The sequence below is a fragment of the Trichechus manatus genome, unplaced genomic scaffold, assembly GCF_000243295.1.
Source record: "Trichechus manatus latirostris isolate Lorelei unplaced genomic scaffold, TriManLat1.0 scaffold00004, whole genome shotgun sequence".
NCBI lineage: Eukaryota > Metazoa > Chordata > Mammalia > Sirenia > Trichechidae > Trichechus > Trichechus manatus.
The window spans coordinates 30,039,153-30,066,699 of NW_004443940.1; the positions used below are offsets into that span (position 1 = coordinate 30,039,153).

Below are 27,547 nucleotides of genomic sequence, written 5' to 3' on the forward strand. Positions count from 1 at the left end.
CCTCAAACCTCTTCTTGAGATGGTCTCTAAATTCAGGTGGGATATACTCAAGGTCATACTTTGGCTCTCGTGGACTTGTCTTAATTTTCTTCATCTTCAACCTGAACTTCCATTTGAGCAACTGATGGTCTGTTCTGCAGTTGGCCCCTGGCCTTGTTCTGACTAATGATATTGAACTTCTCCATTGTCTCTATCTACAGATGTAGTCGATCTGATTCCTGTGTATTCCAACTGGCGAGGTCCATGTGTATAGTCGCCGTTTACGTTGTTGAGAAAAGGTATTTGCAATAAACAAGCCATTGGTCTTGCAAAATTCTATCATGCAATCTCCGGTGTTGTTTGTATCACCAAGGCCATAATTTCACACTGCTGACCCTTCCTCTTTGTTTCCAACTTTCCCATACCATTATGTTACCATAAACTCACTAAAAATAAATCTACCTTAAGAAATTTTATTTCCCTTTTATCTTTTTTAGTCTAAGAGAGTAGCAGACCAAACCACAGATAAATGTATCTTATTTCCTTTCTCTGTTTGTAACATAAGGAATCCCTATTCCCTAAACAGTTCTCATTGAACCTTTAAAGTCAATAAATGGCCACACTCTGTTATGGCTCATTTTTCTCAAATTACCTTTCTGAGACTTAGAACGTAAGCAACTCTTAATTACTGAGTCTAATAAAAAGGAACTAGATCACCAGGAGTTCAAACCAATGGATAAATGAGTAGTTCCATCAATTCATGCAAATGTTCCCCTATTCAGTGCCCAGCTACATCTTTCCTGATTAAGAGGTGGAAAGAGGTGACCCTGAGTTTGAACTTTTACTGAGAGGCTGAAATTAAAGGGCTAATTAAAACATATGAAGTACAAAAATCTCATAGTGGCGCACATCCCTAATTCACTAGCAACTACGTAGCTCATAAAACAAAATAACTTTAAAACTTCGGTTCTCTCCTTGAGCCATCTGTTCACCCTCACACCCTGAAATCCTCACTGGCTAGACTGGATAGGGGCTGAATTAACAGACACTGTTGTCTCACTACCATGGGGCCTGAGAGCTATTCCCAAGGCCTGTGGTACAAATGAGCTCTGACTCGGTGCTTAGCATTCCAATTCATAAACCACCAAAGTAACACACATCATGTTCTTAAGGAAAACACAGCCCATTATCAGAAGAGACTGTGGAGAACATCACGTAAAGAAACAAGTAGGAACTCCCAGAGTCTCAAAACACAAGTATTCTAATACAATAATAGTCAACATGGAGCCCTGGTGGCACAGTGGTTAAGAGTTTGACTGCTAACCAAAAGGTCAGCAGTTTGAATCCACCAGCTGCTCCTTGGAAACCCTATGGGGCAGTTCTACTCTGTCCTATACAGTTGCTATGAGTTGGAATCGACTCGATGGCAACGGATTTGGTTTGGCTTGTTTTAACAGGCAACGTGCAACTTGAGCAAACCTCTGAATCCACTCAGGGTTTCTGTTATGTTCAAAGAACACTGCGAGAAGTCTTAACAAAAACATTACAAACAAATTTACAAACTATAGAGTTACATAAATGGTCATATTGTCCCTATGACAGGGGAGTATGTCCTGTGTTTTCTTCCAAAAGTCCTGGCTTATTTCTTCCAGTCCCCTTAGTTAGACAGACACTGATTTTCTAAACAAGGGATAGGGTATTATAAAGAGTTTCCAGAATCTAGACTACAAATACACAAAACAACACCCCACCCCACAAACACCACCACACCCACATGCCACCACCACCACCACCACCACATGTACTCTTAAATAACTTGGGGAACAGCATGTGTTGTTAGTTAAAGTCCATTGTATAGTATCAATACGGGGCTTTATTGTTGTTGAGTTCTTACTCACGAGGTGAAAGATAAAGGTGAAACAATTAGGTGTAGGAATGAAATGGAAACAGAAATGATCATGAAAGAGAAATTTGGAGCTTGAAATAAACAGCAAAAGGGAGTCAGGAAAATGAAGTCAAAAGGCTTTTTTGACCCCTAGGTGACAAGGGAAATGTTTCTTTGAATTAAAAATGAAAAAGCTGCGGGTAACCACATTACCCACATTAGGAGTATGAACGATTTAAACGAGCAGACAGTACAGAACGTACTTCTCCACCACAGGACACAACTCATTCCACATAACAACTAGACTACAGCATAGCGTTTGCAGTGTACCCAAGAGATACGTTAAATATATCTAAAGTTAAAGCACTTACAGAAAAATGTTTTTCCTCTGAAAAAGTCTGAAGTTTCAGAAAAATATGTGCATGTAAACTTGGACCCAGAGGCCAAGAGTGGAAAAGAAATCAGGTCAAGCCTGAGCAAGCCACTGAAAAGGACAATGGGGAACAGACTCCACAAAACTGGTAGACCGTCTTTGGGACACTGTTTCTCTTCATCTAACACAGTATGTTGATGAGTAACTGTGGGGCAGGTCCTTAAAGTTTTTGCAAGCAAAGAAAATATTTCTAAGGCCTCAAGGAATGTGAAGTCCTGCCAGTCTAAAAGCATAAGCTTTCCTTCAGAAGTTATTTGAATAGCTAAGCCAGGGGATAGGTATGACCTCAGGAGGTTACAGAGATTATTCCTTTGAAGGTTTGCTACCAATGTAAATAAAGCAAGAGGAAAAACGAACTTGGACGTTTTACTTTTCCTACCTCTTCTAGCCGCCGCCTCTGTTCCTTCTGCTGCTCAATCCGTTTCTGTCTCTCTGCTAACAGCTGCCTTTTATATTCTTCCTGCTCACGGAGCTGTTGCTCCTGCAGGAGCTGTTGTCTCCGGAGAGCCTCAGAACGTTCCTTGTTCTCCTGCTGCAGTCTCAGGAAATCCCGTCGAAGAGTAGACTCACCAGGCACGTTAACGATGGAACTGCAGGAGGGAGTAAGAGCTGTGAGGGATGTATCCCAATGGCACGAACAAAAACAAAAAAACAAACCCCATGCTGTCGAGTAGATTCCGACTGATAGCAACCATATAGGACAGAGTACAACTGCCCCATAAGGTTTCCAAGGAGCTCCTGGTGGATTCGAACTGCCAACCTTTTGGTTAGCAGTTGAACTCTTAACCACTTTGCCACCAGGGCTCCACATCCAAATGGCACTGCCCTCTAAATGAGACCGCCCCATGGGCATTCTATTCTTCTACATTCATTCTCCTAACAAGGTACTCCCACTCTTGCATCTACAACTCAACAGTCCCGCATTTCCTTTTATTTATTCAGTAAATATTTTAAAACTCTATCCTGGATTTTGTTTGTCAACTATTTTCAGGACATCTCTACTTGGGATTCTCACGTGAATTCAAAATAGATAAAACGAAATTGCCTTTTTCTTCCACTTCACTAGTTCTTCCTTCGACTACCTTATTTTCCACCAGTGAGAGGAACATCATTTTCCTCCCCTGCTAGGCTATAAATATCAGCGTACTCTTCAGTTTTTGCCTTTGCTTCATCTTCTTTGTCAGACTGACCATCAAGTCTTGTCATGTATTCCCCTCCCATTTCCTTTATTTCCAGGGTGGCCAGCTGAGCCTGAGTGGGTCCCATGAGCTTGCCATTGCACAGATAAATTAAACAGCATCATTCCTAGCTGGTCCCCATGTTGTGAGTCATTTCTCTACTTCCAAACCATGCAGAATAACATGTCAAACAAATCTCCTTAAAAGGCCTCTTATTATATCATGCTCTTATTCAAAGAGTTTCATTGCGTATGAAATCGGTTCAAATTCCTCTGAACTTTTTAGTCTAAAATGGATTCAATTCTTCTCCTACATAAGGAGAACAAGATAACATGGAGTTTCTTCAGTAAATTTTCTTTCATCTCTTGACACACGCTCTTCAAACTTGCAATCTGTGGAGTAGAGGTCCCCACAGATTTCTCGACATACTCCTCCTCCTTTTGTTCAATTAATCAGTCATGTGTAGATGCAACCTGAGTGACTGCCAGGCAAACCTTATGAAAATCCAAAAATCCTGTTCCCTGATTATCACCTAGTACGGGTCCATCTCGGAGCCCTGGTGGCGCAGTCGTTAACAGCTCAGCTACTAACCAAAATGTTGGCAGTTTGAATCCACAAGCTGCTGCTTGGAAACCCCATGGGGCAGTTCTACTCTTTTCTTTAGGGTTGCTATGAGTCGGAATCGACTTGATAGCGACAAATTTTTTGGTTATGGGTCCGTCTACCAATTTCAACTCTTTCGTCTCTGCTTCACTGTACCTCAGAAAGCCAGAGATAAACCAAAACACAGATTGTAAGTGGGATCAGGAAAGAATACACCTTAACAGGGGAAAGAAATGCTGGTAACCACACCTGACAGAAGAGTGCTCCCCTCCCCCCCAAAAAACAATAAAATTTGTTTTGAGAAAGGCTGGGTTAGGTGCAGCATTTTTCAAGAAAAGCCCTACATCACATAAACAGCACAATTCTTGTGTAGGATTGTCCTAGACACAAGAAGCCCTGATAGTGCAGTGGTTAAAGTGCTCGGCTGCCAACCAAAAGGTTAGTGGTTCAAACCCACCAGCCACTCTGCAGGAGAAAGATGTGGCAGTCTGATTCCGTAAAGATTTACAGCCTTGGAAACTCTGGGACAGTTCTACTCTGTCCCATAGAGTTGATATGAGTAGGAACCGACTCAACAGCAGTAGTTTCTTTTTGCTTCTGTCCTATACACCACAAGGCATTTCCCATCTGTGGCTCCTAGAGCATTAAATGCCAGTGGCAACCCCACGTTTCCAAATGACTGGGTGAGCAGAGCACATGCAATCCCTGGTAAAGAACCACTGGGCAAGAGGATCTAAATGGGAAACATGTCTGTAGGAACCTTTCAAATAATAGAATGAAAGACACTAAGGCACTTTTAAATTAAAGTAAGATTCCTTCACAGTACATAGGAGTCTTCTGAAACCCTGGCATCAGCATGAAACAATCTCTTCATAAATCAGGAAGCTGAACATTGGCCTTATCATTACCTTGGCTCTCCTTCCTGTTCAGGCACTTCCTCCTCTTCTTCCTCACTTCCACTGTACTCATACTCTGTTTCATCTATAAAGAAAAGGACAAAAAAATGGGATGGTTCACAAATCATGACACATACGTGTACAGGCCAAGTATCTCCAGTATTATGACAGAAAAGAAATAATATGCTTTTTGTGAAAACAGCAATGTGCACTGGAGAACTTTTGGGGGGCGGGGAGGATGCCACACCTAATTCCCACAGTGCACTGTGGCGATTCTCTGGGTTGGCCTTACTACACCCCAGAGAAGGGCAGATTCCATTGCACTCAAGACACCCTTTAAGGGGATGAATTCTGAAGAAGTGCAGAACCATGAGAAAGGTCTCCAGAGCACTTGACATCTAAGATAAAGTGGCCCAAGAGTGCCAGCAAATTCAGAAAGTCCACTTTCATGCCAAAATTCAAAAGAGACATAACTAGTGAAACTAATTTAATGCAACTAATAGAATTGATTTCGTTACTTTATCAATTAGGGACCCACTGAGAGGGCAACAGGGAGAAAAGTCTGCTGGTCTGACAAAAAGTAAAACATCAAGTAGGTACTTACAGTAGAAAAAAAAAATCAAATGTTCCCACAAATTATAAAAAGGCCCAGAAAAAAAATGAGGAACAATACAGCAAGAGAACAAAACAAAATTTGCTCTTCTCAAACCAGACCGCACGAAAAAGTTTCAACACGAATAACTTATTTTCACTTCAACAGGGTTTATGCCTTTTTCCCAAAAGTAAGAGGCCATCTTATTAGTCCCTTCACTCAAGTCAGTATCCAACTTTAAGTGAACAATTTTACTCCAGAGAGTCATCAAAACCAGACAAGGTGAAGAGATTTAAAAACCAAATACTACTCACAAACTAGAAATACATTTCTATTTTTTCCAGAGACTTATTAGATGAAAATCAGTTTTCTGGTAAGATGGGTATTAGGGATTGAATTGTTTCCCCCCAAAATGTGTGTTAGCTTGGTTAGGCCATGATTCCCAGTACTGTGTGGACCGTGAGAGAATAAATTTCTCCTTGTTAAAGCCATCCATTTGTGGTATTTCTGTTATAGCAACACTAGATAACTAAGACAGTAGGATTTACAACACATAGGAGAATCACATCAGATCACGTAACAGTGGACAGAGATAAAAAAGCGAAAATCGAGCAGAGAGGAAGGGGACCTCATGCCACCAAGAATGAAGAATCAGGAGTCGATCACATCCTTTGGACCCGCGGTCCCTGCGCTGAGAAGCTTGTAGACCAAGGGAAGATTGATGACAAGGACCTTCCCCCAGAGCTGACAGAGAGAGAAAGCCTTCCCCTGGAGCTGAATTCAGACTTCTAGCCTCCTAGATTGTGAGAGAATAAATTTCTCTTCGTTAAAGCCAACCCCTATGGTATTTCTGTTATAGCAGCACTAGATAACTAAGACAATGGGACTGAGAACTCAAAATATGATTCAGGACAAACTCATTACATAAATGGCATTAGTTCTCCTCTATGCTAGATGCAGAATGGATGATAGGAAAAAAATCAAAGCTAATATATAATTTTAATGGACATACACAGATACTCTAACGTTTAAGGGAAATTCTAACCCATATAATTTTTCGAATTCTTTAAATATATACTCTGATATGTTTAAAATTTTGCACTATGAACTGTTAATTATTGACGAGAAGGTGAGGATATTTGGAAGATGAATGCAAAGAGAAAATAACACAGGCCCCTTGGCCTTGGAGATAATAGGAAAACGGCTCAATATGAAAACAACTTTCTCCAAAAAGAGAGCTACTGCGTTAATTGACAGTTAAGCAAATGGTCATTTTACTTTCTTTTCAACCTTTAGTTCACTCTGTTAATGACTGTTTAGCTTAATGTGCAATGCTTAATTGTGTTTATGACTCAATATATGAAAACAAAAATGTTATTCTGAAAATCAGTGAAGACTTAACTATGAACACAAAAGTTATTTAAGACTAAATGAACGTGTAAAAAGTTCAGGACACAGCCCAGAAGGTGATCCTTCAATCAACTCTTTCATTGCTCTGAACCTGCTCTTTATAGTTTCTTTTTTGCCTTGAAATTTGAGTGTTAAAAAAAGAAGAAAAAAAAAAAATTCATGGGATGCCAGTTATCCTCCAAACATTGTTCTACAAAATTGCTGTAAGAGTTCACAAGACAGAAAGGTCAACAGGAGCCAGGGTCTTCAGAGAAGGTTTGGTGAAGATGGTGACGGTGCTTGAGCTGCACCTTGCAGGGGAAGAAAGCAAAGTGCGCTGCAGGCAGGTGGACACAGTGTGCATGAAGCTACAAAACAAAAAACCAGGGCGTGACACAGTGGGAACAGAAAGGAACCTGAAGGAACAAGCATAAGAGCATGCTCCTGCTGTGCAGCAAAGAGAGAAAAGCGGGACAGGCGGCCCACATCGACCCACACGACGTGTACAAGCCTACAGGAGTAAGAAACCCCGGTGGGTTCTTGAGCAGAATGTGACGGAGAAACTGACAATGCTGCTCCCCGCTGATGCTCAGTAAACCCTGAGTGAAGTATACCATGAACACAACACTCATAATGAAGAAGGGCAGAAAAAAAGCGTATCAACAGCAACAAAGATGTGCTCCTGAGGAAGAACTAGAAAAACAGCCCACTACGCTGACCCACCAGCGGACCTACGCAGATAGTCCCAGCTTGGCGACACACCAACAGCTCAGTTCAACCCCGCCTGGAGCCAGGCTGGATCTTACATCCCCCACCACTGAGCTGCAGGGCAGAGACAAACTACTAATCGAAACAGATTTAATACCTTTCTCTCCTCTCTTCTTTCTGGTCCGGTCTATATGGTCCTTAAGCTGGATTCTAACTTGCCTTTCATTTGGCTGATCCCTTATAAAAGGATGTTTCAAAAGCTGCTCTGTGGAGGGCCGCTGCATGTAGTTCTTCACCAGGCACCCTTCTATAAAACTAAAAAATTTCTTTGACCTGTAAGAGTAAGTAAAAAAGAACATCAAATTTCTACTGCAAAGAGCTTTAAATTATCAGTTAAGTAACAAGCCTGAGAACAATGAAGAGCCTCAGAATTCACCATGAACGTTCCGCAAGTGAAGAGGAATAATTTGTTGTTGTTGTTAGGTGCCGTCAAGTCACTTCCAACTCATAGTGACCCTACGTACAACAGAACGAACACTCCCCAGTCCTGCGCCATCCTTACAATCGTTGCTATGTTTGAGCCCATTTTTGCAATCCATCTCTGTTGGTGAGGGTATTTGGAGAATGAATGCAAAGAGTAAATAAAGAGGCCACTGGGACTTGGAAATAACAGGAAAAATGATCCAATATGAAATAACTTTTTCCAAAATGAAAGCTACTGTGTCAACTGACAGTTAAGCAAAAAGGTCGTCTTACTTTCTTTTCGATCTTTAGTTCACGTTGGTATGACTGTTTATAGCTTAATGTACAATGCTTAATTGCTTTAATGACTGAAATAGGAACTCAGAGTCTTTGGGGATCAGGAGCATTAATTAAACATAGTTTAAAGGTTATTCTTTCTCACCAACAACATACCACAAATAGAGAACGATGATGGAAATCACATTTAAATAAAACTGGGTTTAAATCCGAGATGTGGTGGCACAGTGGTTAAGCATTCAGCTGCTAACCAAAAGGCTGGCAGTTCAAATCCACCAACTGCTCCTTGGAAACCCTTTGGGGCAGTTCTACTCTGTCCTATAGGGTCATTAGGAGTTGGAATCGACTCGACAGCAGCGGGTTTTGTTTTTTTTTTTTTTTGTGGGGGGGGGTTAAAGCTAATGTTGCTTATTAACCACTTAATCTAGGCGTGGAGGAGGCAAGGGGGATAGAGGGAGGTTTCCCTAAAAATGAAGGCAGACAAGAGGACAGACGAGAGGAACAGACACAAAAAGGAGTCAAGCCAGTGACCAAATGCTGGGACTCTTGAACCTACTAATGACACATCAATTAGAACTTCAGACTAGTTTATTCATTCAAAGAAATGCATCAGTTCTGTATGCTTAACGTACAGAGGGAGAAACTAATGGTTTTGAGGGAGCAATGACTCTGTCACCTACACTTACCCTGCTAGCCAGTTTGGTTTTAGCCTGTTTCTGCATGCCTTGGCCAAGCCACTGGCACCCATCCTATCTTGTGAAACTCAGCTCAGGAATCGTCTCTTCTGGGAAGCCTTTTCCCCACACACCCCATTAGGAGTCTTTTATGTTTCTGTCTCCCTTGTTAGTTTGAAATGGTAGAGCTCAGGGACTGGTTTCTATTCTTCAAGTTGTCAGCGATGTCCAACACTGAGTATGGCACATCACAATAGGTATGTAATAAATTTTTGTTGAATGAATGAATGACTGTTCAGTCTTTAAAAACGTGATTTAGAAAATCAGCTCTTCTCAATTACTTCACTGCTTTTAAGAAACACTTCTATTATCTTGCAGTTTCATCCAAACTTACTATTTTTTTTCGATTCAACAAATATTTATATACCAATTATTTGTATTTTGTTATGTTAGGCTCCATAAGAAATATACATAGGAACTAAAGTGAATGAAATTTAATAGTTATACACAATAACAAGATATATCAAACTTATAGAGGAGGGAAAAAATAACAAGTGTTACAGTGGAATGAATGTAAAAAAAAGTAGGATATCTGATAGTCCAAAGATGGGGCAGAGAAGACAGCATTCCACGGCAAAGAACAACACAAACAAAAGTAGAAAAAGTATTAAGAGTATAACGAATAGTTTTCTGTGGCTAGTATGCGAAGTGGAAAAGACTGAATAAAACAGGTTAGAATCAGCTCAGAGAAGGTCCTCAAAATCACTCAAAGAAGTTATTACTTTATTCCACGGTCAAGGTGGACCATCAAAGATTTTACACGGTGTAGTGGAATGCTCTAACACCGAGATTCCCCCAATCCCGCCGTCCACCAGAAACATTTTGGGGAACTTATTAAAAATACAAATATTTGAGGTCACTCCCTAGACCTAATGAGTCAGAGCCCTGAATTAAGAGACCCCAAAGGGATCAACACACACCATGCCCACAGGTGCTATAGTATATTCTTTAAAATCAACTTTCAGGTTCTGCTGGAAAAGAGGTCACTGGTCATCTTTTGAAAGTCCCTTCTCTAAAATAGAAGAAATATATATCTGGTGGACAGGAAGACAGAAATCACAAAGGAAAAAGAACTTTATGTCTATGATCATCTAGTCCCTGTCAGAATGCCTGGGTAAAATGACAGCAATGAAGCGAATGGCTGAACATGGCATCTAATCGTGTTTAGTTAAAGAACGTCTGGGGTAAGAAAGGCACGTAGGAAGCATTCATGGTCATCTACGTCTGTCTCTTCATATCATGGTATGTTGTACACACAGCAGTTAGCCCACAACTACAAGTAAAAGTGAGGCCAATTGATGGAACTCAAAGCAGTAATTTAGCAATCCTTCCAGTATAGATTTCCTTCTATAAAATCAGACAGAAAGGGAAAATCTAGTATTAGTTAGATTATATGAGCCAGAGACGGTGTTAGCAGAGTCTCATAGCTTTTCCTTGAGGATGTCCATTATATGCATTTGGGTTCCCCGGGGCTGACCGCCCCCTGGATACCCAGAGTTATCATGTCTTAATGCAAGACATCACTCAGTGCTAAAATCTTTGCAACTGCGTGGCCTTGAAGAGGGGCCGTGGTGGTGCAGTGGTTAAGCATTTGGCTAGTAATCAAAAGGTCAGCAGTTCGAATCCACCAGCCGCTCCTTAGGAACTCTATGGGGCAGTTCTACTCTGTCCTATAGGGTCCTAAGAGTTGGAATTGACTCGACGGCAACGGGTTTGGTTTGGTTTTTGGACTTGAAGATCCTCTCAGAAAAACTGGTAAATGGAATTAAGACAGCCTCAGTTATCTGGAGTCGAATGTGGTGACAGACAGTATAAAAAGAAAGAGAAAAATTCTGCAAACAGAAGAAAGTGGGGAAAGGATGATGAAATGTGCCGGTGGCAAGGACAGAGAGGAAACAGGGCAAAGTATGAAAGAAACTAAAGTAAAAAACGTGCGTGTGCACGCGTACATCAGCGGACGGGAAAGAAAACTGGACAGCACCAGAAGGTGAGCAACCAAGAAGACAAAGGGAAGCAGTGGAAAGGCAATACCCAGAACAGAAAGCTTAAAATTGGGATCTTCTGCATATTTCAGAGTTCAGAGTCAAGACTCTAAAATAAGAGAAGACAACATTAATTGGAAAAGTAGTTAAGAATAGTTCCAGACAGAAACGGGGGAACAAAACAAAAAAGTAGGCAGGCATTAACAAGATGAGCCCAGAAGAAGAGAAGAGAAATGGTAAAAGGAGGAAGGTAGGGCCCACAAGCACGAGGCGCTTGAGTGCAGACAAGAGCTGACAGGAAAGAATTTGGAAAAAAAGATCAAGAGGAAACAAGCAGACAAAACGCCCAGGCCAAAAAAAAAGTACAGGCTCACTTCCTTTCCACAAGATTGTTGAAGTAACTAACCCAGCATTTCTACTCTGTTCTATAGGGTCACTATAAGTCAGAATCGACTCGACGGCACACAACAACCCCAACCAGCATTTTCCCATAATACTGCAACGCTAAAGGCTTTTGTTAGTGAAGGTTTCCATGTCCCTCCACAGATATCAACACTCCGTTAGGCAAATGTATGGGAGATGCAGTAGATGGAAACATGGCAGGCCAAAAACAGAGGACGATTCTTTTAACGTGTTCTTCTGGAAAGAAAAGAGATATATCTAACTTCAATTGTGTAATAATTACAGTAAACACCTCCGTTAATTTTAAAATCCTATTTCACTTGAGGAACTGTAAGTCAGTACAGCTTTGCTTCTTCAATGTAAAGTTATCTACAAACACACCACACTTAAAAGGGTGTTTGCTTATATAGTAAAATGAAATTTGGTGTTTCATATGGTCACCTTGTCGCTATTCTGTAATTCAAAGAGAATTTATCAAGGGAGAAAAAAGCAAATGCACTTTTTAACTTGGTGTTTTGGGAGCACTGGCCCATGTGCTCTTGGAAATGAGAACGGCCAGAATTTTGTCTCAGAGGAAAGTAAACCTAAAAAAGGAACATTAAAAAGAAAAAAGGAAAAGAACAGCAACAACAGACACCATACAGAGCTTACCATTTTTTTGACTTCAGCCGGGGAGGAGGGTTTCTGGGAATGAGGAACAGTGCTCTCATCGGATGCATGTCACAGAGAGCTGGGGAGAGGACACGGGTGTGTAAGTACGACGCTTATTTTACTTGCTCTTGATTTCTAGGGCTCACTCGTAACATTGGATGCTCTGTCCCACCGTCCAATTGATACACTTTTCGTCAACAAGCCTAGACATCTAGTTATGACCCTTAGGACACACCCAGTTGAATTCCTCGCAGCAAAATATACGGAGAACAAGAGCAACAAGAATACGCCATTTCAAACAGACATTGGAAAATTTTCACAAATTAAAGATCAATAAACAGTCTTAAAGGAGTTAACACCTTAAGCTTTTAAATCATTTGTAACATTAAAATTAAAATAACTGTATTTTCACAGGGTGGTTGTGAGGATTAAATAAAACAATGCTTGTAAAGGCCTTAACACGATGCCTAGCACAGATTAAGATGAAGCCCTCCAAAAAGGTTACTTGTTCGTTGTTATATCTGGTAATACTATGAAAGGGCAAAAAATATGAGTCTAAAGTTACATTGTTTAATTCTGTGCTGTTACTGGTTGTACTTCTCTCACTTGCCCGAGGAAGGCTCTTTAGGCACATGTCACGCGTTAACACGTCAGAATAGGCAACGTGCATCTTCATGTTTACCTACGTTCGAGAGAATCTTACAAGGCAGCTAGGAAACAAGGCAAAGAAGCAGATAATACTAGTCCCATTGTGAGAGAAAACTGAGACAAAGGATCGGGCAATACCTCCCCATCTCAAGGGCTTAGAGGGAAACATGGAGGGAATACGTGGTTTTCAAAGCAGATATCCATTTCTGTACTACAAACTAATTTTTTGCTGTTGATATGTTCATTCATTCAACAAGTATTTATTCAGCACCAACTATGTACCAATAGTTATGTACTCTTTTGTGTATACCTTTGAGTGGGGGGCCTGTAGAAAATGGGACTTTATCTTTTGTTCTCTGCAAGTATGCCCATCTCTGATCAAAAATCCATTTTATGAAGTTCCCATTTGATTTAATACAAAGGAGAAGCAAACACTCTTACAAAAGGCAGAAAAATCTCATAGGTAATAGAAAAAAAATATTCTATGGATAAAAAGTTATGTCCCTATTTGCCAAGTCAAAATATAAACAATACTAAAATATCATGTGATTGAAATCAGTTTCACAGAATACCAAGTTTAAAAGGTAAAAAGAAAATTCACTGGCTATTATCTGAACTCAGCATAATTTCAGGTCACACCTATCAGTACAGCTTAAATAAAAGAAAATGTAGGCTACGGACCTCAGGGAGATCTTCAAAAGGAAGAGGAGATCCCAAGAAATTCTTTTACATCTAAAATCTCAATGTATCAATGATTCATTCCTGCATCGAAATGCCCCACCAGGATTGGCTCCATCCATGGAGCTGGGTTTTCTGAAGCCTTGAGACTAGGTTTAAGTTACATGAAGCAAGGGGGCTAAAAAGGAGAGAAAGTTACTTACGGGGAGCACCCTCTGCCATCTCAATGGCGGTAATGCCACAAGACCAAAGGTCACTCTGCAAAAATAAAACCACATGTTATGGATACCGGATTAGCAATGATGCCACTCACTTAGAATTCTGGTATTCATGCAAATGAAATGAAGGCATTATTTGCTGTATAAACTAACAGAGAGTTTGCCAGAAAATTAAAGAGAACACACACGCTTATAGGAACACCTTACAAAGAAACAATACAGACAAAACTGATTTGCTCATGAAAATCCTTCCTATCTACGAATCAGAGATGGTCTACATAAAAGCTGCTCACTGCCCACTGCACGGTCTACTGCTTGGCAAGTTTCTTTGTTTCTTTACATTCAATGGTTTAGACCCTGGCCCAGATTTAAGCCTATTTTTATATTTAGTTCCTCACACTTAATTGCAATTTTAAAAGTTTAAAGGCCAGAAATCGCTCTTTATAAAAGTTCCACAGGTGAATTCCTAAATCCGTTCGCCAGTTCATATCACGTTATTTGACATCTCCATGCTCCCTTCAAATTAAACGAGCAGTGAGCTATAAATAGTCTTTCTGTGCATGGAATCTTTTCCTTCTCATTTCCCTGAAATAGTAATTTAAAAATCTGAATTTTAACTTTATTCTCTACTCAAACATAAGTTCCATGAAGGCAGTTTTATTCACTTTTGTACCCCCAAAATCATAACTGCCAACGGCAGACACTCAATAAACGCTGGTTGATGAATGAATGAAATCTTACCAGCCGGATGTCTTAAAATCCAAACAACATTTTAAAGAAGCAGATAACCTGTCGACTTTCATTAGCATCCTTTCGTTTATATGCTATTGAACTAAGGAATTACTTCAACTGGCTCAGTTTAAGGAGTTTTTAAATAACCTATAATTATGCTAAAAACAAAGTTGAGACATGTATGTTTGAATACAAAAATAAGAATAAACCTAAAAAATCAAACCCATTGCCGTCGAGTTGATTCCAACTCACAGCAACCCTACAGAGCAGAAATGCCCTATAGGGTTTCCAAGGAGTGCCTGGTGGATTTGAACTGCTGACCTTTTGGTTAGCAGCTGTATCTCTTAACCACTGTGCCACTAGGGTTTCCAAGAAGAATAGGCCTATGAATTTCTCCCTTCTTTTCATGAAGTTTTCTAGTCTATAGTGGTACAAACGAGGGGTCACCACCCTAACCCAGTGACCAGTCTTCATGGTAGGACAAGAGATGGTACCCGATCCCTGATGTGATGTAACACAAAGCAACCCCATTGTCTGTGAGGCCATCTTGCTTAAAAGGTTTTCCTTGATGCTAACTGAGCCTTCCCAGTTTACAGAAAACAAGCTAAATATCACAAAGAAGTAAACAGACAAATCTAGCAGGTGGAAATTTTGTATTATGCCCAGCATTTTCAGCCAGTTAGTATCAAGGAAAAAAAAAAGTATATTCTACATTGAGAGACTCAATGGGCAAAGCAACCAAATACAACTGAAATAAGGAATTACTTTTAAATAACTCAGTCATGATGATAGTTTGGGGATGCTGAAAAACATTTTCAAATTTTAGAGATATATAATGATGTATTGGAGCCCTGCTAGTACAGTGGTTAAGAGCTGGGCTGCTAACCAAAAGGCACGCAGTTCAAATCCGTCAGCTGCTCCTTGAAAACCCTATGGGGCAGTTCTACTGTGTCCCATAGGGTCTCTATGAGTCAGAATCGACTCGATGGCAACGGGTTTGGTTTTGGTTTAATGATTTATTAAAGAGTCACAAAATCTGGAACCTATTTTAAAATACTTCAGCACATAAAAAAAATAAAAATTCCTCTGGATCACAGGCTTAATTTGGGTTGCATTAACTGGGTATTTGTAATAAATTCTGAAATACATTGGCGTGTACTAAGACAAACTCAAATTTTGAATATTATTACCAGGTGCATTAACCACTCTGGCTCATTTAATTAAGGCAAAGGGATTTTGTTAAAATAAGTTCTGTGAACATACTCAACCTGAGTCTGATTATCAAATATGGGTTTTATACCATGATCAAAGAAGTAGTATTAGTGATTCCAGTTCCTAGAGATCACTCCAATAACATAAATACATCTGTGTACCAAATCAAAGTAGTCTTTAACAAGACTACTCTAACAATTCTGCATACGTGAAACTGTTGTTATATATTCTGACATTTTAAAAAGAATAAATATCTGATTCTAATGTAGTCTTCAAATTTAAAAGGATAGGAAACAGAGCAGAAGCGTTTAGTTTATCTAGGACAAAAAAGGCCCATACACGAAGTGACCCAGGCTGCCTTAAAGCCAGTATATTATGAACACCATAGGTGATGCAGAATGGGCAAAAAAGTGACAGCACTGTCATGTATTCCTGGCAAATTTAAACTTTCTCAGGGAAAAAGCAGCTAGAAATCAGGAGTGTGCTACTTGTCAGCAAGGCCCCCATCCCCTAACAACGTCAGTGACGCCGTGAAGACCAGTCGAGCAGCCGTCTCTTACTCTGTAATCGTAGGTGGCATCTGGGTTCTCGTCACAGGCAATGACCTCGGGAGCCATCCAGTATGGGGTGCCTATGAACGTATTTCTCCTCCCCACCGTCCTGTCCAGCTGAGCGCTCACCCCAAAATCAACTGTGGGGAGAAGAGAAAGGAAGGAAAAGTAGAACAATTAGCAAACAAATTTAAAAAGGGTATTCAAAAATGGAAGGAGAAGTGTCTTCAGAGTGAACTGAAACAGTAATGCTCCACGAACGTGTAACTCTCCTCAAGGCAGGCAACACTGGTAAGGAGTGTCCTTTCCAGAGAGCAAAGCCACTGAGACTGCAGGATCCTCCTTTCCAGAGCAAAGCCACTGAGACTGGAGGATCCTCCACTAGTCTGTAAGCTCCTGGGAGGCCTGGACAGGCTGTCTCCCTGAGCTTCTCCCACCGTGACCAGCAGAGGGCCTTCTGAATAACGATTTTCAGTGCTTTCAGAGAACATGACTGCCATAATCAATCAAGTTATAGAAAATCCCAAGTTAGGGAGAACTGACTGAGACCCACTTGACTTAGCTTCTTAAGCAGCAGAAATACCTATATGAAGTTAAGAAAGCCACACAGGTTTTCTAGGGAAGAATAGAGTACTGCATTAAATAAAAGGAATCAAGCTAAATCTCAAGTATACTAGGAAACATCCCCAAAGCACTTGGGACTTTGATTTTTCAGAGCAACTACTACATCCCACCCAATTTAATGATGGTGGTGATCTAGAGGAAAGTCCGAGGTTGGGAGGTAGATTTGGCAGGAAAACCACAGATCTCTAGTGGAAGGCCAATCTCATCACTACACACACTGCCATTATACCCAGCAGGAGTGCACAAAAGTGGGGGATTTCATGCAAAAGGGCCTAGGAAGTGCCGAGATCATTCACAAGGGCCACGGATTCAAGTTCTGAGTACAGAACATGCTCAGGAAACTAGCTGGCCAGGGGGTGGGCTCGCTCGCCGAATGCTCTTCTTGAGACAGAGACACATGGGCCATGCAGAGCAAAAACCTAAGCGAGCTTCGCAGCACCTTGTACATCAATAGCCGTCGATCACTAGGTGACTCAGGGACCGTCACAGGCCTAGCACCACGAGGCCAGTGCAGGGAAAACGTGCAGCTCACTGAATCGTCCGTGTGTAAGGATGATTACAGTGTCTATCTTAGCTTTCAGGGGATCTTCCAATTGGGCAGACTATTCCTCCAAAGATGGGCCAATAAATGTAGGCAGTATGCAAGGAAGCAATTAGAAGATTTTTATTTTTAAAAGTACAACGACTGTGCCTAAGATGTTTGAAAAAAAGGTGAACTTACGAACATAAAAAAATTTTTTTTTCTCTTGATACCTTAGTGGAAGAAAAGTTAATGTGAATTCTGTTTAAAAATTTGATGGAACCATTAGGACAGTGGAATGGGAACAGATCCAGCTGAAGGGAGCAAGAACTATAAAATAAAAAAACAATCAGTGAAGTCATCTCTAGGAAGACACCATGGGCTCCATCCCATCCATCCATTCATACATTTATTGAGCACCTACAATTCAAGGCACTATGCTAGGTGTTAGAGAATATCCTGGTGAATAAAACAATCCTAGTCCTGCACTCCTGGGACTTACAGCTCCGTCTATAAGTAAATAATTGCATACAGTCATGCGTCCCTTAACGTCCACGATAGGGTCTGTGAAACAGGATGCTGTGAGTACACCTGAGCGCTCAGCCGGGTCCCGCCGGTGTGCAGCCCTGCAGCCCAGTGAAGGGCATGACAGGGATGCCACAGGCACCAGCCAGGGCAGCAGGCAAGCGGTCTCAGCGACCCAGCACCCCCACCGGGCCCCATGATGCCTGCCAACCTGGGGCACTCAGGAGCAGGACTGGGCGCCCACTCGTCCCAGCAGCAGAGGCGCTTGTTCCTGTGGGTAGGGGGCGGGCTCACTGCCAAGTGGGTATGCTGGAGAGCATGTGCCGGAACACGGACATATACATGGTCCCACGCTGCCCGAACGGACGTTATGTGACACACGACTATAATTATAAACTGTGATCAGTACTATGAAGGCAATAAGCGCGGGAAGGAGCCCAACATGAATCAGAGGGTCAAGGACAGTCTCTAGGGATGAAGGAAAAGGTGCAGCTTCAAAACCGGGGCCAGTGCCCCCAATGTGGATAATCTGTATGACGGGCCTGAGGCGTGTTCCAGGAAGTTAAAGGACAGTGGCTGAGGCAAAGAGAGGTGAGGGTCGCAGAATAAGGTGGGAGGGTAGCAGTGATCTGATCCTTTTGAGCTTTTTATGAGTGGAGTCAGAAATCTGGATTTTATTCAAAGCGACATAGGAAGCCGCTAGCGGTCTTTAAGCAGGGAAGTGACATGATCTGATTTAAAGAATAGTCTGGCTCCCGTACGGAGGACAGACCAGAAGGGAGAACGGGGGGCGGGAGGGAGCTAGGCTAAGTAACAAGCCCAGTTCCCACCTTCTTCAACAGAAGAGAAATTTAAAAACTGTGGGTAACAGGCTGAACTGAGCTACATGACCGACGGGGCATGGCGCACTGCTGGCTTGTTCGGGGGGCAGGTGTCAGAGAACACCGCACGTGGTTCACATACCTAGTTTCACCTCTGCGTTCTCGGTCAGCAGGACATTCTGGCCCTTGATGTCCCGGTGAATCACATGATGAATGTGAAGATGTGCCAGACCCTGAACAGTGAACACAGAGCTGAGCGTTAGTTCTTTGTTGCCATAAGCAAACAGCCGGGAACACAGCTTCTATAACAAAGTGCATACGTGGTCCAAAAGTTTGTGTGAACTCCTACGTAGTACATTTCCAGGAAGATGACAGACAGACAGAAAGAAGCCTCCTCTTCCCACTAGCATTCCAACTGGTTAGGTTCCCCAGAGAAGTTACAACACCATCCTCTAGCTGTGCCTTTAAGACACACTTCAGACTACCATCTGCAGCTTCTCTGCTATAATTTGTGCTATTTATGGACAGGGTGGTTCCTTTCCCACGCTAAACGCCTATCTTTCAGTGGGTGACCCCATGGGTATATCTAAACTAGATACATCCCAGGGGAAAGACGAAGGGCTAGAGCAGGGTTTAAAATCTGGCTTTTGGATACTGGATAGTTTTTCCATTGCACAGCGATGAACTGCTAATCAATCCGACCTCTATGCCAAACATAAAATATAATTCTGCTGTCAAAAGTGCTTTGTGTTCAAATGAAATATGTTTCTTTCCCAAGGAAACAAGCCTACTGGGCATAGAGCAATTTTTGATGACCTCGTGTCTGAAATGAAACCCAAAAGCATGTCTCTTACGAGAGGCGGTGGAAGAAGAAAACCACATGCTGCATCCAAATAGGACCCAGAAGACAGAAATGCATCATCTGCACATCTCACTTACTCACTCTGACCTGAGCTGGAGAAGGAAGAGCCACAGCTTCTTCCCAAAGACACAAGCAACCTATTTACTCTGAAACGCCTCAACTCCAAAAGGCTAAATCAGAAGTAAGGGTTTATTTGATGGTCCTATTTAATTTTTTTGTGGGGTTTTGCTGTCATTACTTTGTAGGAGATGAATTAAATATAACAGCTGCTCTAGAACACCGACTTTTCTAACATAAAGTTTTTTAAACAATCATTTACAAGTCTGCCTGCGAAACAGAGTACAGTCAATTTGATGGTTCTGTTTATTTTTCGGCAACACAGGATGTGCAGTGTTATACCACAAAGCCCTGACGAGGGAAAAAAAGCACTAAAAATACATGGTTATCTCAGTGCTATAATTAGGAAGAAAGTTCCTTCTCTGAGCCTGGTATGACTTCCAGCGCCCTTTATCCTTGCAAAAAAAAAAAAAAGAGAGAGAGACAAAAAAAAAAATGTAGCTTCCCTAATTCTTTCATTAATTCCTACTTCAATTACTTCTGTTCATTATTATTCTCTAATTTGCACAAACTGCCTTCTTACACTTTTCACCAAAATTATCTCAGCAACGAGCATAAACACTCAAACAAAAGCAGTAACCTGATGCACACAAGTTTTCTTTGCGAGCAGTAAATTTAAGACAACCATGTCCACGCCTCTGTCCACAGTGTTAAAGGATGACTCCTTCTGCATGTAGAACGGTTTCAGGTGCACCTGAGAGCTCTCTGAAAGAACACCCAATGTTAACCTGCATTGTGATTATTCCACACAATGAACGCATTTTGCTATATGAAGGTCCTGGGATGAGACAACTTGAGTGTGTTCAACCACTCCCATGACAAAAGCTAGGTCACCATTATTCCTCCTTAGCAGAGATGCCAAGTCCAAATCCTCAGCAAACACCCCAACTTAGAGCTAATGAATTTATGTCTTTAAATCAGGAAACCTTTTTCCTGCAATTCTATCTCACTGATGGATGCATAACCAAGTACTAGTTGAGGCTGTCCCTTAGTACTGGCTACGGAAGGCCACAAGTGTTCATATTCAGTAAGAAATATTGGTTTCTACAAAAATGAAAATACTGCCATATTGAACGTGAACACGGATGTGGGCTGGAATGAACATGCTGGCTTGCTGGTAAACTTTCTGGTCCTGAGGGTTTCAGTGGGGTACCCAAAGACAGCATTTCTACTGATGTTTAAGGCCTATATGCTCGTGACTCTCACCCTTTTGAGGATCGAGCATCTAAACCTAACATCTACTAAAGTATGAAGAAAAGGTTTCTCACTACAAAAATTAGCCACCCCTAACCATGTTTCTGAGAACGTAGGTTATCTGCTTTGGGGTGGCTGTTGACATTTCCCATGAGGCCTAATCTCCTTCTTACCCTCTTGCTTTCTCTTTACCAAAACCATCTTAACAACTCTTAAGATAAATGCGCACTAGGGTACGATATATTAACTCTTCCAGAGACTTTTTATTTATGTTAACTTAAACGTTTGTTTAACAAAAAAGCCCCATTCTAGATGAAATCTAGATGAAGGAAGCTTTTGTTCCAGGTGCCTACTGAGGTGAAAAAGATTTTCTGCATCTCAGAAAGATATCCATTCACCTACCATACTCAGGCCGATTAGAGGCCTCAAACAACCAAGTCTTGTTTTAAACGTCGCCTGAGATTAATGGTGGTTATTGTTGTTGTTAGGTTCTGACTCATAGTGACCCTATGTACAAAAGAATAGACAACACTGCCTGGTCCTGCACCATTCTCACAATCGTTCCTATGTTTGAGACCATTGTTGCAACCACTGTTTTTATCAATCCATCTCATCACGGATCTTCCTCTTTTTTGCTGACCCTCTACCGTACCAAGCGTGATGTCCTTCTCCAGGGACTGGTCCCTCCTGATAAAGTGTCCAAAGTATGTGAGATGAAGTCTCACCATCTTTGCTTCCGAGGAGCACTCTGGCTGCACTTTTCTCAAAACAGACTTGTTTGTTCTTCTGCAGTCCATGGTATATTCAGTATTCTTCACCAACAACATAATTCAAAGGGATCAATTCTTCTTCGGTCTTCTTTATTCATTGTCCAGCTTTCACATGCATTTGAGGTGACTGAAAATATTATGGTTTGGGTCAGGAGCACCTTAGTCTTCAAAGTGACACCTTTGCTTTTCAACACTTTAAAGAGGTCTTTTGCAGCAGATGTGCCCAATACAATACGTGGTTTGATTTCTTCACTACTGCTTCCATGGGCGTTGATTGTGGATCCAAGTAAATATCCAACTTCAATATTTTCTCCATTATATCATGATGTTGCTTATTGCTCCAGCTGTGAGGATTTTTGGTTTCTTTATGTTGAGGTGTAATCCATACTGAAGGCTGTGGTCTTCGACCTTCATTGGTGTTTCCAGTCCTCTTCACTTTCAGCAAGCAAGGTTGTGTCATCTGCACATCACAGGTTGTTAATCAGTCTTCCACCAATTTTGATGCTACATTCTTCTTCATATAGTCCAGCTTCTCGGATTATTTGCCCAGCATGCACATTGAATAAATGTGGTAAAAGGCTACAACCCTGAGGCACACTTTCCTGATTTTAAACCACACAGTATTCTTTCATTCTGTTTGAACAACTACCTCTTGATCTATGTATAGGTTCCTCATGGGCACAATTAAGTGTTCTGGAATTCCCATTCTTCATAATGTTATCCATAATTTGTTATGATCCACACAGTCCAATACCTTTGCATAGTCAATAAAACACATGTAAACATCTTTCTGGTGTTCTCTGCTTCAGCCAAGATCCATCTTACATCAGATAGCCCTCATTCCACGTCCTCCTCTCAATCCAGCTTGAATTTCTGGCAGTTCCCTATCGATGTACCGCTACAACTGTTTTTGAATTATCTTCACCAAAATTTTACTTGCGTGCAGCATTGATGATACCATTCAATAATTTCCGCATTCTGCTGATCACCTTTCTTTGGAATGGACACAAATATGGATCTCTTCCAGTGGGTTGGCCAGGTAGCTGTCTTTCAAATTTGTTAGCATAGCTGAGTACTTCCAGCGCTGCATCCATCTGCTGAAACATCTCAATTGGTATTCCATCAATTCCTGCAGCCTTGATTTTTGCTAATGCCTTCAGTGCAGCTTGGACTTCTTCCTTCGATACCATCAATTCTTGATCATACACTACCTCCTAAAATGACTGAATGTGGACCAATTCTTTTTGGTACAGTGACTCTGTGTATTCCTTTCATCTTCTTTTGATGCTTTCTGTATCGTTCAATATTTTGGCCACACAATGGTGGTAAAATATATATATATTACATATTATAGGTAAACAGTGCTTGCCTGTGCATACAAAAAACATGTAAAGTTGTCTCTGATAGCTGAAATGCATTCAATGAATTATACTGAAAGCCAGTTCTCTGCTTGAGAAATCTTATCCTGGAATTGGATGTAGGAAAGGTAAGTGCATGTGTGTGTTTATAGGAGAATAATGACAGCAACTAATATTCACTGAGAGGTTGCTGTGTGGTCTAGGCATTACATTAAATGATTCACATACACTAGCTCATTTAATTCTCATACTAATAGTACTTAATTCTTAGGGCTGTTATCTAAAAGTTACAGATGAGGAAAGCAAGTCCTGGAAGTTGAGTAACTCTGCCAGTGGTCTATAATAAATACGGAGCAGAACAAGGACTCAAACCCAAGTCTGACTAACTCCTGGGTCCGACCTCTGGACCACCGTGCTCGCCTGCCTACCAAGCTAGGTAGAAGTTCTAGCTATTAATATAATGAACCCATCTGCTCACGTACCAAACTCCCGCAGAGTGGCTTAGAGCAGGATGCTGACTTTCCCACTTCTAGGCTCTGCTTCCTATAATAATCATAAAAGACGGACCTTGACATTTTAATAATGAAGTTTGAGTGTGATTATAAAAAAAGATGGTCCCCCCCACCCCTACAACTAGTTTTTTTAAGAGAATTGCTCAGTATTTTCAAGAGCTCCATAAAATGTCCAAATAAAATGAAATTGGATGTTTTTCTAAGAATTCTGAAGAGCATTTTTTAAACCTGCAATCCTCTATTAATCTTAAACATACAAAGTGGGGTAAACTTACCTATAAATAAAAGATAGAGCAACTGCCTACTTATAAGATTTTTTTTTAATTAGAGGAAGAAGCATAACAACCGGATTCCAGTTTTAACTTGCACATTTTTTATTTTAAAATAAAATAAGTAAATGAAATGCAACCGAGTAGTTTAAGTGTGTTATCTGGACGTGAAGTGACGAGAGGAGATGTGGTGGCTGACAAACGGAACAGACACACGCTGGTAACTCACGGGCACTTTTCAGATATGAAATCTAAAAAAACCCTCTCCCGTGAGGGCAGGGTGGCTCTGTCACTGAAGGGGATCGTTTGAAAGCTGCTCAAACAGCAGCTGGGAAACTTACTCTAAGATCCTAAGCCAGCTTTCCAACTGGCTGTAAATAACATTAAGCATTAGAACTGTTCCTCATAAATATTACAACAGATTCTAATAGCGAATGCCAGAGTTCACAGGATGACTTTGAAAGCCAGCATTTAGCACCATTAGTATTGATTTCATAAGCTTACACGCAGGGCTGCTACAAAAACAATAGTTAGAGATCATTTCTCTTCCCCTCCCCTCTGATTTTCTTTTTAACTTCCAAGGAAAGATGTTATTCGGTGTGCAGTGATGGCCTGGAGGATAAACTTTAGGGAAATAGGGAAAAACTACTTTTTATTCAAGTCCAACTTCTTTAGATACTTACCAGAGTTATAACCATGATGTAGCTTAAACTACCAGGCTAGCTATACAGAGCCACTGGTTTTCAAGCAGAGAATAACCTGCATAGGTATTACTAATGCAAAGAACTACTCCAGGCTAGGAAAATGCAAACATAAGCACCAGAATGCCTATTAGGGCACCACAGCTGCGGCCTCTCCTTACCCTCAGGATTTCTCTGGAGATGTAAGCGATCCAGTCTTCTTTGAGTGTGTTCCCTTTGGTGTTCTTTACGAGGTCTGTAATGGACCCAGCCCCGCAGAATTCCATGACAAGCTACAGGGCAGACAAGACACACTGTGACTAATACATTCCAACAGTCAGAGAGAGCATTACAGGTTTCAGTACACACTAGAGAAGTTATTAAAGCGCAGTCAGCCCACTCCACCCTTCCTAAAGACCCAGGCACATGAACTCTTTGGAGACATACTAATTATTTAGAGCTCATGTCACTGTCCAATGTATCCACTATGTCTACGTGGTCCAGGAGACTGAGATTTTCTGCAATTCTACAGCACATCCCCCAGTGCAGAGGTTCTGGAAGGTTCATACTCTATTGTAAGCATATGGGCCTGGGAGGCACAGTTTGGTCTGACCCTTAATCAATGCCCACTTATCAGAAATCTGATTCAAATACTCCCTAATATTCTTTCCCGTTTAGCCTCAAAAAATGTATTCTTACACTCTGATCTTCAATCTATTTTATATTAACTGGATTTAGTACAAAAGAGAAATGCTATTATTAAGAAGTATATAATTTTTTAAAATGTACTATTTACAATACCTAAATGTTTATACAGGATGTTCACAACCACATTTTAAAAGTACTTAGAACTACACTAAACCTTTAAACTACGCTTTAACTATGAATGGATTTGGATGATGGGAATTGAGTGATTTCTTTCCCTTCTACTTTTTCAATTTCGCAAATGTTCTACAATTGCTCCAAAAAAAGCTTCATTACAAAAAGTATTACTCCATCTTCCTGCTTTGGAAGTTGAATACCATGAGCATAACTAATGTGATAACCATAATAAAAAACCAAACCTGTTGCCATTGAGTCGATTCCAACTCATAGCGACCCTATAGGACAGAGCAGAACTGTCCCGCAGGGTTTCCAAGGAGCGGATGGTGGATTCACACTGCCGACCTTTTGGTTAGCAGCCGTAGCTCGTATTGAATATAAATGTGTTCAATAACAGACAAGGTTTTTAATGCATCAGTTCCAGAAATGCCCCTGAATTTACTGTCTTTAATTAACAGGATCATTAATATTATTAACAAATCACTGCCAGAAGTGTGTTTTCTGGAGATTTGTCTCTTACCTCTAAGTGGTAAAGAAGGATGCAATTAATTGAGCTAAGCAGCTCCCATACAGTTTTTATTGTATCACTTTTATTTTCAACCTCCCATTTTCCTTGCTATTTCATCACAATCCTTTTAAAACATGCCATTTTATTCTTGAAATAATCAATTCTTTTCTGTGCAATGTGAAATCACCATCAAAATAAGCATTCAGTCCACCTTCAAACCAGATACAAGCCAAGGAAGCCTTCAGAATCCACCAGCTTCCCTTTGCTCCCCACTCCCTTTGAAAAGTACTTAGTACCCTTATAATACAGCCAAAGAAGAAAGCCCTACAAAACGCTGGGGAAACATCTGCCTACCCAGAGCTGGTCATCATGTCCTGGAGGGCTCTTTTTAATGAAAGCACCGTAATATGTTGCAATATTTCTATGATGTGAGTATCTCTTCAGCATGTTGATCTCCAGTTTGATTTCTTCCTCTTCATCCTCAAGAATAAAAAACAGAATAAAATAAAACACACTGCTTTTGAGTGAAGTGTGTGACTTCACTTTCCCCGCACACAGGCAATCACAAAAGGAACACAACTCCCCAGTCCCACCAGAAGTAAAGGAGGTATATACATTCACTTTTATCCTCACACCAAGATTTAGGGATCTTAAGGGGGCCCAGCCTTTGAAATGAGATTACAAGCTATGCAAGAAATACATCAAGTACAAAGGATAAGATGTGTACGGAAGAGCACAGGGCAGTGCACAGGGCAGGGCGGTGTAGTCCCAGATGACTACTAGGTGATCTCAGGCAATGTACTCCATTTCAAGGGGCCTCAATTTGCTCATCAAAGCAGGGAAAAAAACCCAGAATTGACTGATACTATATTAACTAGCTACAAGGAAAGATTGTTTTCTAGTAAATATTTATGAATATAAATCATCTGGCACATTTAAGGCCAGATAACATCCATTTCTAACAACCTCCACAGCAGCAGCCCCTCTCGGGAGGCCAGAGCAGAGTGAGAAACACAGACCAGCAACACAGCCCCTCAGTGGCCCGTTCAATGAGAATCTGCACCCTCAAAGAGATGAGGATGAGGCCGCTGACTTTGAGTAAGAAAACTCACTCCGTGATCAAGTTTTTGCAGACTTGGCTTCTCCCCTAGCTTTTGGCTTTACTGAAATAATATGAGCAGAGAAAGAAACACAGAGTTTCTGTGAGAAGATCAGGTGAGGAATGAAGGACAGAGATGGGGACGCAGGTCTGCAAAGTAAAAATAAGCTGCCCTCGTGAATGACGAGGCCCGAGAAGTCCACACAGCTGCTGCCTTTCTCTCTCGTACACCTGGTGAAGAACGGTACCAGCATGGCGTTCCGTCTCTTGTACATCACGACGTAAAGTGAGAACTCTACCACAGTACCTACAAAGAGTGACGTCAACAAAGACGTTTAGGTCACGTGGGAATGACGGGAAGGTGGAATTAAAGTGACACAGAAGAGAGACTGTACAGGGAAAGAGAAAAATCAGCCTTGGTTAGAAAGTGGTGTTTGAGGGAAGGTAACGGGATTCACGGAGCCCTGGTGGCGCAGTGGTTAAGAGCTCAGCTGCTAACCAAAAGGGAGGCAGTTCGAGTCCACCAGCTGCTCCCTGGAAACCCTACCAGGCAGTTCTACTCTGTCCTACAGGGCTGCTATGAGTTGGCACCTACTCCACGGTAACAGGTCTTTTTAAAGGTGCTCAAGAAAAATC

General features: G+C 41.3%; 1 protein-coding gene across 7 annotated transcripts in view; it reads right to left on the reverse strand.

Annotated features, from left to right (window-relative positions):
- Positions 1 to 27,547, reverse strand: part of MAP4K4 (mitogen-activated protein kinase kinase kinase kinase 4) — a 230,808-nt gene that overhangs the window by 54,466 nt on the left and 148,795 nt on the right. For all 7 annotated transcript variants that reach the window (XM_023733938.1, XM_023733942.1, XM_023733939.1 and 4 more), the window contains exons 3-11: positions 26,167 to 26,292; positions 24,665 to 24,775; positions 18,863 to 18,953; positions 16,240 to 16,370; positions 13,721 to 13,775; positions 12,192 to 12,270; positions 7,821 to 7,996; positions 4,987 to 5,059; positions 2,677 to 2,887 (exon numbers count right to left, since the gene is read on the reverse strand). In XM_023733938.1, the coding sequence (XP_023589706.1) occupies positions 2,677 to 2,887; positions 4,987 to 5,059; positions 7,821 to 7,996; positions 12,192 to 12,270; positions 13,721 to 13,775; positions 16,240 to 16,370; positions 18,863 to 18,953; positions 24,665 to 24,775; positions 26,167 to 26,292 (1,053 nt within the window). The remainder of the gene's footprint in view (positions 1 to 2,676; positions 2,888 to 4,986; positions 5,060 to 7,820; positions 7,997 to 12,191; positions 12,271 to 13,720; positions 13,776 to 16,239; positions 16,371 to 18,862; positions 18,954 to 24,664; positions 24,776 to 26,166; positions 26,293 to 27,547) is intronic.